At 40.8% G+C, this 13,775-nt stretch overlaps 1 protein-coding gene and 1 non-coding gene across 2 annotated transcripts; both read right to left on the bottom strand.

Moving 5' to 3' along the window:
- Positions 1-4,844: 4,844 nt before the first annotated feature.
- Positions 4,845-6,499, bottom strand: LOC123723736 (vesicle-associated membrane protein 8). Its single transcript, XM_014127231.2, has 3 exons — positions 6,286-6,499; positions 5,438-5,599; positions 4,845-5,239 (listed from the first exon to the last, which is right to left on the bottom strand). The coding sequence occupies exons 1-3, from the start codon at positions 6,286-6,288 to the stop codon at positions 5,096-5,098; spliced, it is 309 nt and encodes a 102-aa protein (XP_013982706.1). The 5' UTR covers positions 6,289-6,499; the 3' UTR covers positions 4,845-5,095.
- A 256-nt stretch (positions 6,500-6,755) lies between these two features.
- LOC106562364 (uncharacterized) lies at positions 6,756-8,112 on the bottom strand. Its single transcript, XR_014398439.1, has 5 exons — positions 7,880-8,112; positions 7,603-7,744; positions 7,428-7,498; positions 7,251-7,347; positions 6,756-6,861 (listed from the first exon to the last, which is right to left on the bottom strand). It is a non-coding gene; the product is annotated as an uncharacterized LOC106562364 (transcript).
- Between the last annotated feature and the right edge of the window lie 5,663 nt (positions 8,113-13,775).

Raw genomic sequence — 13,775 nt, forward strand, 5'->3', positions numbered from 1 at the left:
ACAGCTGTATGAGTTCACCATTTACACAACATATGCTGCAACCTTTTGTAATTTTAATAGTTTGTTTCATATTGGCTGGCTTCCAACAATAGCTGAATTTGCAAAGCTAGCGAGCACCAATTCAGTTTCAGTGGTGTTTGCTATAATCTTTGCTACCCGGGTTAAATAAAGGTGAAATAAAATAAATAAATAAATAAAAGTTCCCTTGCGACAATTTAGCTTTTGCAACGAGACCATTAAATATATTTAAGACAATGGTAGAAGAGAGTGTAGTTCTGTTCAGTTTGGATTTCAGTTTATCGCTAACCTTATCACAGGGACTTTGAAGCACTAACTTACATCATCTGCATGCTGATCTTGGAATAAATTGACGATAGCAAAGATTCCATCTTTGACGACGCCACATAAATGGAATAGGTACTAGCTAGTTTAATAGTTAATATTTGCGCGCTAGCTCTGCATATTCAGCTAGTGTGTGTGCGCGATTGACTGGATTAACCTCATGTCAGTTATGTGCATTGAGTGCCTTTCAGACAGTAGATACGACCTCTCTGTTACCTAGCAAGCTAAGGAACTGGCAGTGGATCAAACCATTGTGAGGCAAAGAGTGGGGGGGTCGCAATCTTTTGAAACTTAAAAACGCGCTATTAAGTGTCTATAATCAGCACAATTGCTTTCATTGCGTATTATTAATATTATTTAAATTACATAGTTATGTTTCAGTGATATATTGGGGGGGACAAATCATATTTTTCCCAGGATGGGGGGGTCGTGTCCCCCCCGCCCCCCCCGGGATTTCCGCCCCTGCATCTGTACAAACAATAGTACGCAAGTATAAACACCATGGGACCACGCAGCCATCATACCGCTCAGGAAGGAGACGCGTTCTGTCTCCTAGACATGAATGTACTTTGGTGTGAAAAGTGCAAAGGACCTTGTGAAGATGCTGGTACAAAAGTATCTATATCCACAGTAAAACGAGTCCTATATCGACATAACCTGAAATAACCTGCTCAGCAAGGAAGAAGCCACTGCTCCAAAACTGCCATAAAAAAGCCAGACTATGGTTTGCAACTGCACATGGGGACAAAGATCAAATTTTTTGGAGAAATGTCCTCTGGTCTGATGAAACAAAAATAGAACTGTTTAGCCATAATGACCATCGTTATGTTTGGAGGAAAAAGGGGAACGCTTGCAGCATCATGTTGTGGGGTGCTTTGCTGCAGGAGGGACTGGTGCACTTCACAAAATAGATGGCATCATGAGGATGGAACTTATGTGGATATATTGAAGCAACATCTCAAGTCATCAGTCAGGAAGTTAAAGCTTGGTCACAAATGGGTCTTCCAAATGGACATTGACCTTCCAAAGTTGTGGCAAAATGGCTTAAGGACAACAAAGTCAAGGTTTTGGAGTGGCCATCACAAAGCCCTGACCTCAATCCTATAGAAAATATGAGGTAGAAAAATGTTGTGGATATATTGAAGCAACATCTCAAGACATCAGTCAGGAAGTTAAAGCTTGGTCGCAAATGGGTCTTCCAAATGGACAATGACCCCAAGCATACTTTTAAAGTTGTGGCAAAATGACTTAAGGACAACAAAGTCAAGGTATTGGAGTGGCCATCACAAAGTCCTGACCTCAATCCTATAGAAAATGTGTGGGCAGAACTGAAAAAGCGTGTGCGAGCAAGAAGGCCTACATACCTGACTCAGTTACACCAGCTCTGTCAGGATGAATGGGCCAAAATTCACCCAATATATTGTGGGAAGCTTGTGGAAGGCTACCCGAAACATTTGACCCAAGTTAAACAATTTAAAGGCAATGCTACCAAATACTAATTGAGCGTATGTAAACTTCTGACCCACTGTGAATGTGATGAAAGAAATAAAAGCTGAAAGAAATAATTCTCTCTACTATTATTCTGACATTTCACATTCTTAAAATAAAGTGGTGATCCTAACTGACCTAAGACGGGGAATTTTTACTAGGATTAAATGTCAGGAATTGTGAAAAACTGAGTTTAAATGTTTACTTTATCATTTTGTGGTATTGTGTGTAGATTGATGAGGGAAAAAAACAATTTAATACATTTTAGAATAAGGCTGTAACGTAACAAAATGTTGAAAAAGTCAAGAGGTCTGAATACTTTCCGAATACACTGTATGTATACAAGATTCGATAATATTCCGAAATGCATCAGAAAAAAATTAAATACATTTATCTGGAATTGAATTTGAAATAGATGTATTTTTGTTTTTGAAGAAGTGTGAACTGTTTGGTACGTTATGCTTTACCCTTGGACAGTACACTCACCGGCAAGTTTATTAGGTACACCACCCTGTTCACGAAAATTGATAAGTGGCTGTAGCTTGCTATATAAAGCAGGCATCGAGGCATTCAGTTACTGTTTGATTGAACGATAGAATGGGCAAAACGAGTGACCTAAGCGACTTTGAGCGTGGTACGATAATCGGTGCCAGGTATGCGAGATCCAGTATCTCAGAAATGCCACCTGGGCTTTTCACACACGACAGTGTCTAGGGTTTACTGAGAGTGGTGCGACAAACAAAAAACATCCAGTCAGCGGAGGTCCTGTGGGTGAAAACAGTTCATTGATGAGAGAGGATGAAGGAAAATGGCAAGAATCGTGCAAGCTAACAGGCGGACCACAAACAAATAATGTCACAGTACAACAGTGGTGTGCAGAATGACATCTCGGAACGCACAACTTGTCGATCCTTGTCACGGATGGGTTATTGCAGCAGATGACCACACCGGATTCCAGTGGGCACGCGATCACTAACGCTGGACAATTGAGTGGAAAACATTGTCTGCTCCGACGATTCCTGGTTCTTGTTGTGTCATGCTGATGGCAGAGTCAGGATTTGGTGTAAGCAGCATGAGTCCATGGACCCATCCTGCCTGGTGTCAACGGTATAGGCTGGTGGCATTGATGTACTGGTGTAGGGAATGTTTTTCTGGCACAAGTTAGGTCCTTTGATACCAATTGAGCAACAAACGTTTTTGACACCTTGTAGAATCAATTTCCCAAAGAATTCAGGCTGTTCTGGTGGCAAAGTGGGGTCCGGCCAGGTACTAGATGGATGTACCTAATAAACTGGTCGGTGAGTGTAACTCATTGTTACTGGAGTGTAACTACACGGTAATGGAGTGAACTATTGTAGTGAACTATTATGGCTGCCAGAGGTGGCCACCATTAACAAATATGAAAATCATCCAGTTTAAGGAATTCAATACACCTTTATACTGTGGGATGAGGCCCCTAAACTGTAATGTTAGTGGTGAGAAATGTTCTAAACTCAGCAAGAAAAGAAAGGTCCCTTTTTCAGGACCCTGTTTTTCAAACATAATGTGTAAAAATTCAAATAACTTGACAGATCTTCATTGTAAAGGTTTTAAACACTGTTTCCCATGCTTGTTCAATGAACCATAAACAATTAATGAACATGCATCTGTGGAACGGTCGTTAAGACACTAACAGCTTACAGATGTTAGGCAATTAAGGTCACAGTTATGAAAACTTAGGACACTAAAGAGGCCTTTCTACTGACTCTGAAAAACACCAAAAGAAAGATGCCCAGGGTCCCTGCTCATCTGCGTGAACGTGCCTTAGGCATGCTGCAAGGAGGCATGAGGACTGCAGATGTGGCCAGGGCAATAAATTGCAATGTCCGTACTGTGAGACGCCTAAGACAGCGCTACAGGGAGACAGGACGGACAGCTGATCGTCCTCGCAGTGGCAGACCATGTGTAACAACACCTGCACAGGATCGGTACATCCGAACATCACACCTGCGGGACAGGTACAGGATGGCAACAACAACTGCCCAAGTTACACCAGGAATGCACAACCCCTCCATCAGTGCTCAGACTGTCCGCAATAGGCTAAGAGAGGTTGGACTGAGGGCTTGTAGGCCTGTGTAAGGCAGGTCATCACCAGATATCACAGGCAACAAGGTTGCCTATGGGCACAAACCCACCGTCGCTGGAGCAGACAGGACTGGCAAAAAGTGCTTTTCACTGACGAGTCACGGTTCTGTCTCACCAGGGGTGATGGCCGGATTCGCGAATATCGTCGAAGGAATGAGCGTTACACCGAGGCCTGTACTCTGGAGCGGGATCGATTTGGAGGTGGAGGTCCGTCATGGTCTGGGGCGGTGTGTCACAGCATCATCGGACTGAGCTTGTTGACATTGCAGACAATCTCAACGCTGTGCGTTACAGGGAAGACATCCTCCTCCCTCATGTGGTACCCTTCCTGCAGGCTCATCCTGACATGACCCTCAAGCATGACAATGCCACCAGCCGTACTGCTCGTTCTGTACGTGATTTCCTGCAAGACAGGAATGTCAGTGTTCTGCCATGGCCAGCGAAGAGCCCAGAACTCAATCCCATTGAGCACGTCTGGGACCTGTTGGATTGGAGTGTGAGGCCTAGGGCCATTCCCCCCAGAAATGTCTGAGAACTTGCCTTGATGGAAGAGTGGGGTAACATCTCACAGCAAGAACTGGCAAATCTGGTGCAGTCCATGAGGAGGAGATGCACTGCAGTACTTAATGCAGCTGGTGGCCACACCAGATACTGACTGTTACCTTTGATTTTGACCCACCCTATGTTTAGGGACACATTATTCCATTTCTGTTAGTCAAATGTCTGTGGAACTTGTTCAGTTTATGTCTCAGTTGTTGAATCTTGTTATGTTCATACAAATATTTACACATGTTAAGTTTGCTGAAAATAAACGCCGTTGTCAGTGAGGACGTTTCTTTTTTTGCTGAGTTTATATTGTGTATTTTTTTATATAAAAATAGACAAAAAAACATAATGAAATGTATCTTATTAAATATCAAATGAACAGATCCATATAATCGAAAAACAAGCAAACAAATTCCAGGAAGCTTATTTACAGAAGTCATAATGTGAAATGATATTTTGTCACGTTACTATGCACAATCCACCTTGAATCCGCCTTGGAGGAGACTAAAATAAAATTCAAAACATGACTCGGTGATCGTGGTTCGTCCTTTTCCTCGTGTTGATAATGTAGTACTGTAGGAGTCTGTGAGGGGAATTAACTGGGGATGACACCTGTAGCAAACAGGATGATGAGGATGAGGATGATCAGAACGATCACTCCGATGATGATCATCATCTTGGCGTTCTTCCACCAGTACTTCCGGGCTACCCGCGTGGATGTCCTCTGAAAGGAGTCTGCCTGAAAATGGGAGGAAATTATGGAAGGTTAACTCGAATATAATTGTGTTTCAAGTAAGCTAAAGCAGAAACAGACAGGAAAGCAAATGCAGCTTGGCTGTTTAAAGCCATTCTCCACACTACAGGAACCGCACTTCCTTATCACCTTGCCAGGATAAGAAAAAAAAAAAAACACAATTGTCTTTTTTATAATACTTACGGTTGCTTGTAGGTCATGTGTCTTGTCAACCAAGTCATCTAACCTCTCTCCCCTCTCCAGCACTTTGTTAATGTTGTCTTTGAGTATAACTTTGACTTCGTTGACTTGGCCCTGCACCGAGTCCAGCTTAGAGGAGGCTGGCTGTTGAGAACTGTAGTCAGCCTACAGAGAGGAGGAGGAAGGGGAGAGAATCTTCTCTGAATAACATCAACATATTAGGTATGACATACTGTGTAAACATTGTCGTCAGAATAACATGACACGTATCATTACTGTAGGATAACTATTTTTATGACCAATTTCACCACAGATCATCACATAGAAGGAAATGGAAAACCTGCATTTGTTCACAGTGTGGAAATTTGCATCTGACTTAGCAATGATAACAGTAGCAACATTAAGAGGACTCGTCAATATCAATTAACTTAAACAAAATGTGCAAAATATAGGAGCCAATACATGATGGGGCAGAATGCAATTCCATGCAATTCCAGGACATATCATATGAACATACTGTATCTGAAAGCAGGGCCAAGTGGATATTGCTTTAGCGCTCAGCCTCAACCATTCCTTTATTGACACTCTCCTGACAAAGAAAATCCTCCTCACAGCTAGGTCACCGATTTGTTTAGTCCAAAAGCTTCTTGCAATGTTACGAGATCACTGGACTCTCAGACATTTACTTACACATGCAAGTCACATGTAAATAATTGTATTCACAGTCTGTTGTTCCTAGTCTCCGAGGCTTTAACCATTCATGCGCTGCTCACCCTAGTGCTAACAGTTCAGATCATTAGTGTGCCCTCAAGGCCTCACAACCTCCACTTGACAAAAGTCAAAATACTTACCATGTCAGAATAGTACAACAAAATGAATATACATCCACAACCACTTCAGAGGGTAAAGGTTTCACAAGGACGTTTTATCCAGACTGACTACAAGCATAGTAAATAAAGTCGAGACGGGTAAAGTCTGTTTCAAGCAGCTGCAGGTTGAGACACAGGTTTCACACAGCGCTTCCCCTCCCTGTAGTTACACATTAACTACTGCTGCTGCACTGGAGCGCTACCATTGGCCCAACGTTAGTCACTCATCTCTTTACATAGAACTAGGAGTAGTAGAAAAGACATTGCTCTTAAACCCACCCCATGAAGATCTTCATAACGTTATATATTTCTATGGCACACCCAATATTGCACGTAGAGCACTTCAGATAGAAACAGGAAATCTGACTGAGAGATGATGTGATAATAAGAATGTATGTCATGTTGTTCTGACTAGGAATTCTCATTCTACTAATTCTATGTGTCTTTAGGACATACCATCAGCTGTCCAAGCACCTGATGCAGGTCAGAGCTGAATTCATACGGCTGGGCAAAGGCCGCTTTCTTTATCAGGGGGCTGTTAGCAAAGAAACTGCAGATCTGGAAGGCAATAAGAAGTGAAGTCGCTTGCTACATAAGCTACACCTGATTTCCATGGCTGGTCACGTTCAGAGCTTTCTGTTCAAACCAGGAAGAGCAGGGCATACACTATATTTATGGAAATAAGCTCTGCTCTTGTTCTTTTAAAGAGACAGATTTGATCTAATTGTTTTGGCATGCTTAAGTGTTACTGTTTAGGTATCACAGGATGGTTTAGAATGAATTGTATAACTTAGTGACTTCTGTAAAGAGGGTATAACTTGAAGAAAATAAAGAAACAATTTCTTTGGCCATCAAACAGTACCAGTACCCTATGTCTTGTGGTGGAGTCTGCCATTGTAACTCGTTATGTAAGCCACTACAGTATAAGATTGTACATGTAAACTGACCTGGTTAAGGAATTCATGGGCCCTCCTGGACTCATAGCTGAGCTCTGTGACACAGACGTAGGACACTCCACCCTCTGACAGGATGTGGTATCTGAACCTGATTGTTAAAACAAACACATTATGGCCAGCACATGGAATTACATTTGCAATGATGTAGTTTAGTAATAGTTCTCTCACCCATCCAATTGTATGGACCTTCGATACAGAGCTCCAAAAGGAAGAGGTCTCAGAAAACTCAGTGCTGCGTCCTACAACCCAAAAATGCATCTACAGTTGTGTTAGGAATAATCCCCCCACCCCCCCCCCCCCCCCACACACACACACACACACACACTGACACACACTAGCCTACCTGAAACCTTCCACCTCTGAGAGCAAGATCAGCAAGGATGATGTTGCTTCTTTCTACACAGCAATACACTATTGGCATGGTCTTTGGTTGATTACAAAAAGTCAAAATACTCATCTGTGCTGCAGTGTTCTTGTAGGTAAATCTGTCATTTGAGGAGAGTAAATATTGCTTGGTTAATCACAAATGAATTTATGATACGCTAAACTCATATGTTGCATTGGTTTGCAGCAATTTCACTTTGTTGCTACGGTTATCTTTGTCCATCTGATGACCCTACCTGTGTAGCCTGCGCGCTTGTCACTGTTACTTTGTAACAATTTATTCAATATAATCTAGCTAGGCCTATGTTGGATTCAAAAGCATATGTAAAAGCACAACGTTAGCTAGTTTAAAACAGAACTAGTAACATACATTTAGTTAGCTAGCAAAATGGCTGGACCGTTCCGTTTCCAAGGGGACGTTAGAATGACACGAGATTCGAAGACAGATCCATCATAAGGTTGATCAACAGCTGGATGCATGCACATCATATCATGGCCAGCAGCCGGCGCTATTTTTATTTTGTGTTTTTGTATTTTATTTCATCTTTATTTAACTATGCAAGTCAGTTAAGAACAAATTCTTATTTACAATGACGGCCTACAAAAAGACAAAAGGCCTCCTGCGGGAACGGGGCCTGGGATGAAAAAATCTAAAATAAATACAATATAAATATAGGACAAAACACACATCACAAGAATAGAGACAACACAACACTACATAAAGAGAGACCTAAAGACAACAACATAGCAAGGCAGCTACACATGACATGGGAGCAACAACATGGTAGCAGCACAAAACATGGTACAAACATTATTCGGCACAGACAACAGCACAAGGGCAAGAACAATACATCACACGAAGCAGTAAGAGTGTCCATGATTGAGTCTTTGAATGAAGAGACTGAGATAAAACTGTCCAGTTTGAGTGTTTGTTGCAGCTCGTTCCAGTCGCTAGCTGCAGCGAACTGAAAAGAGAAGCGACCCAGGGATGTGTGTGCTTTGGGGACCTTTAAACAGAATGTGACTGGCAGAACGGTTATTGTATGTGGAGGATGAGGGCTGCAGTAGGTATCTCAGATATGGGGGAGTGAGGCCTAAGAGGGTTTTATAAATAAGCATCAACCAGTGGGTCTTGCGACGGGTATACAGAGATTATCAGTTTACAGAGTAGGATAGAGTGCAGTGATGTGTCCTATATGCAGTGAACTTGAAACGGTCGCCTACTGTAGATGTATAAATGTAATAATCATTCATCAATAGTATGTATGGCACCTGTTTCCGTTCTAACCTCAAATCCAACTCAAGCTTTTGATTGAAGCGCTTGTTTAACCAACTGAAGACGAATCCCAGGGGCAACAGGTCCAGTGTGAAACCACCTCAACATGACTGAACTCTTTGTGCACTATAAGCTGTTGTGAAGACGGGTATGGTTATGTTGTGAGGAGAGGTCACCTCCAAGGCTGTAGTGGCTCTCGTGGAGCTGGTCAGGAACACGGTTAAGAAGATCGGTTACGTTCATTCCTCCAAAGGTACAGTTATTCACAGAGCAGAGTTAGCCTCAGCCGAGGTAACAGACTGTTTATGCATTTCGCAATGGTACATCTTTGCAAGACAGCATCGGTCCACAATTTAATTTGAAAATAGAGTAAATTGGTTTCTAGTGATAGCCTACATCACGAGGTCAATGTGTACGTGAAAGTGACAGTAATGTAAGGCGGCTGTGTCTTCCAGGGTTGGACTGTAAGAGGTGGAACTGTTTCCTCCGGGGTTTGACTGTAAGAGGAAACTGTGTCACTGTCTTTCTCTATTTGACAACTGTCTCCTATACTGCATGGTTTGACCTCAGTGGCGATTTTAGCATGTAAATCTTGGTGGGGCAAAAAAATACCAAAATGGGATGCATGCCAGCAAGCCACTACACAACACGACACTAAACAATACATTAATTACACTATAACGGTGACAAACGGTGCCCACAAACTGTTAGGGCCTACATAAAGCTGTCTGGCAGCGAAACAGATCATTCAGCCTTATTTACTGACCTTTAAAAAAACATAGCTGATATGGCTGACTTGCTTAAACAAATGTGGCTTCTAATGACAATTGAGATGTACAAACTATGATATAAGGGGACGACAAGCGGATAAGAGGCAATCCGTGATTTCGATTAAGACATTAATGAGCGATCTAGGACAGACGTAGTCAATATAACTATTTGTTTAGCACTTTTGAAATGTACAGCGATAGAATTCAGAACATGGGCCATTCTTACAGTGTTCTCCCTGTACACCAAGTCAGAACCGTAGGATAAATAATGAGGGCACATAAGCAGACAATGAAAGCTCTTACAATATTCGATGATTACATTTCTCTAAAACAGGTTATAGGCTACATGTGCACCACCAAGTCAGAACAGTAGGCGAAATTAAGAGGGGTAAATAGACCAAATTATTAGGGTGAGGCTCATGGGCTACTATCATCTTACTACACAACATACTTGTGTATTACTTTCTTAGCTACAGTATACATATCTCCCTGGCATATTACAACATTTATGCAGCAGTATACAATACATTTTTGGGCACACCATGTTGTACTGTGCTCACTTGAACAGGAAGGTGGAGTGGCGGTCCTTCGTGGGCAAATTTTGTCATCAAACTTTGTCATTTGGCCAGTCTTGAGACAACATTTTGAACAGAAATGCAATGGTTCATTGGATCAGTCTAAAAATTTTGCACATAAACTGCTGCCATCTAGTGGCCAAAATCAAAATTTCGCCTGTGCTGGAATATACATTATGGCCTTTCTCTTGCCTTTCAAAGATGATGGTACAAAGAAATACACAAGAACGGTTGGTTTTTTCTTTGTATTACCTTCTACCAGATCTATTGTGTTATATTCTCCTACATTCCTTTCACATTTCCACAAACTTTAAAGTGTTTCCTTTCAAATGGTACCAAGAATATAACTCTACCCTACTGAGGCCATTTGCCCAGAGTGGATTTGCCATACATAGATTTTTTTCAGCATTAAAAATCTTCAGCATTAAAAATGTATTAAAAGATGATCTTTTAATTAAATCTCTCCTTTGTGTCCTCATGTTCACATTAATTTGATGTGTTCTATCATCATTTATAATGCTTATTGCTTCTGCATTGCTTTACGTTACAGACAAGTATATATTATACACATATATTTTATTTTAGACATTAGAAAAACATATTTTTGTGCATTTTGGATTTCCTACATTTACTTACTGTACAGACAAGTAGATTTTATACACATATTTAGATTTTAATTTTAATTTTCGGTCTTCCCTGTGGCTCAGTTGGTAGAGCATGGTGTTTGCAATGCCAGCATGGTGTGTGCAACGCCAGGGTTGTGGGTTTGATTCCCACGGTGGGCCAGTACAAAAATGTTTTATGCATTCACTACTGTAAGTTGCTCTGGATAAGAGCATCTGCTAAATGACTGTAATGTGAAATGAATATGCATATCCTTGCTTCAGGGCCTGAGTTACAGGCAGTTAGATTTGGGTATGTCATTTTGGGTGAAAATTGAAAAAAAGGGGAGGATCCTTAAATAAGCAAGTCAGCCATATCAGCTATGTTTTTTAAAAAGGCAGTAAATGAGGCTGAACGAACAATGAAATAGCTGCCAGACAAGGCTCCGCTGATTGTCAGGTGTAGCAGTGGTAAGGTGTTGGGACTGCTGTTGGGACAATTTTATGTAGGCCCTAACAGTTTGTGGGCACCGTTTGTCACCGTTATAGTGCAATGAATGTATTGTTTAGTGTTGTGTTGTGTTGTGTAGTGGCTTTACTGGAATGCATCTAAAAAAATGTTTTTGCCCCACCAAGATTTACATGCTAAAATCGCCACTGATAATATTTAATAACCGTGGCTTATGAGTCAACCTGCGCAGTAGCAACCAATGTGATAATGGCTTGGGTTATTCATATCACTACACTGTATTTATTTTATTATTTTATTGAATGTTTTTCAGGTTATAAAACGTTTTGAATTCAATGCACTAAATTTTGTATCTCTAAATGCCAATGGTTTACGAAACATAACTAAAGGAAAAGCACTTTTTTATTTTGTTAACACTAATGCAGATTTCATTCTACTCCAGGAGACTCACTCCTACGATTCAGATTCTAGTTTGGTCACACCCTGATCTGTTTCACCTGTGTTTGTGATTGCCTTCACCCACCTCCAGGTGTCTCCTGTTTTCCCCATTAGTACCCGGTATATTTATCCCTGTGTTTCCTGCCTCTCTGTCCCAGTTGGTCTTGTATTGCCAAGTCAACCAGCATTTCTCCTAGCTCCTATTTTTCCCAGTCTCTGTTTTTTTCCTAGCCCTCCTGTTTTGTTTTGTTTTATAGTATTTTTATTTTTAGCCCTCCTGGTTTTGACCCTTGCCTGCCCTGATGCCGAATCCACCTGCCTGACCACTCTGCCTGTTCTGACCTCGAGCCTGTCTATCCCCTTGTACTGTTTGGACTCGGACCTGTTCACTAAACCCTTGCCTGTCCTGACCTCGAGCCTGCCTATCCCCTGGTACTGTTTGGACTCAAACCTGGTTTATGAACTCTCGCCTGTCCCCGACCTGCCTTTTGCCTACCCCTTTTGGTACAATAAATATCAGAGCTCAACCATCTGCCTCCTGTGTCTGCATTTGGGTCTCACCTTGTGCCCTTATAAGTTTTTGGAAATCACAATGGGGAAATACTGTTAATTATAGTCACGGGTCTAGCCACTCAGCTGGTTATATGATATTGCTTCATAACTTTAGAGGTGATATTTCAGAGTCTTGTGTGTCCAAAGATGGGAGATGGGTTATATTGATCTCCAAACTAGATGTTTTTTTTTCATATGCAATGTGTATGGGTACAATTCTCACACCTCAAATAATACTTTATTTTTGGATCTTGCTGATAAGCTTACTGAGCTACAAAACAAGTATACACATGCATGGCTTATAACAGCCAGGGTGTTTCTTTAATACAAACTTAAACGATTATACCTGGTGTAATAGGTCAATGATGGTCAGATCCAGAATTGATTTGTTTCTCATTTCTACGCCACTTTTACAGTATGTACAAGAAGTAAGTCAGAAACTTGCTCCTTTGATTGATCATAAAAGGATATTTTTGAAGTTGGAATGTTCTGAAAAATCCAGTGGCATTTGAGGATACCGGAAACTTAATAATTCACTTCTAAATGATCCAGTTCTTTATGCTCTTGTTAAAGACAAGAGCGTAAAGAACTTGATCATAGACTTATTTAATTCAGATGATTTAGAACCAAAGTATGGAAGTAACTGGGAAATATTTCATATTTAAGGTAAGATCTATCGCCATTACACTCAGTAAGGAACTATAGAAGCAAAAATGTTTGAAAGACAATGAGCTTATGAATAAATTGAATGTTCTTTTAGAAAAGGCTACCCTTTCAGCAAAGGAAGAAACAGATTTGAATACATCTCGAATAGAACTAGATCAAATCTACATTGATTTAGCTAAAGGGGCCTTTATTAGATTTAGAGCAAAATGGGTTGAGGAGGGTGAGAAAAACACAAGCTGTTTTTTTGCTCTTGAAAAAAGAAACTATAAGACCAAATCTCTTTCTGCCTTAAATATTGACAACACCTTGTGTAAAGACCCTATGAGCATCACTAGCTTTGTGTATTCTTTCTATGACAATGGGTATACATTTAATGGGATTGAATGGGAACATTTTATGAAACATGTCCATGGTCATGTTCCAATTATTTCTGATGAGTTCAAGTCCATATGTGAAGATTAGTTTCCTTTAGTGGAAATTAGAGATGCGCTTAAATCTATGAAGAAGAGCAAAGCACCTGGAACAGATGGTCTTTCTGCAGAATGTTATTTACACTTTTGGGAACATTTAGAGGGACCAGTATTCAACATGTTCCAAGAATGCCTAGCTAAGGGTGAAATTCTTACTACGAAGGGTTATTTCCTTAATACCGAAACTTGATAAAGATCCCCTTTTCATAGATAATAATGTAATAGGTATCCAATTAAATGCATATTATAAATTGATTACTTTAGCGTATGTTAATAGACTTACAATGGGCCTAAACCACCTTATTCATGATAGG

Source organism: Salmo salar, chromosome 01 (genome assembly GCF_965601325.2).
Source record: "Salmo salar chromosome 01, fSalSal1, whole genome shotgun sequence".
Taxonomy (NCBI): Eukaryota; Metazoa; Chordata; class Actinopteri; order Salmoniformes; family Salmonidae; genus Salmo; species Salmo salar.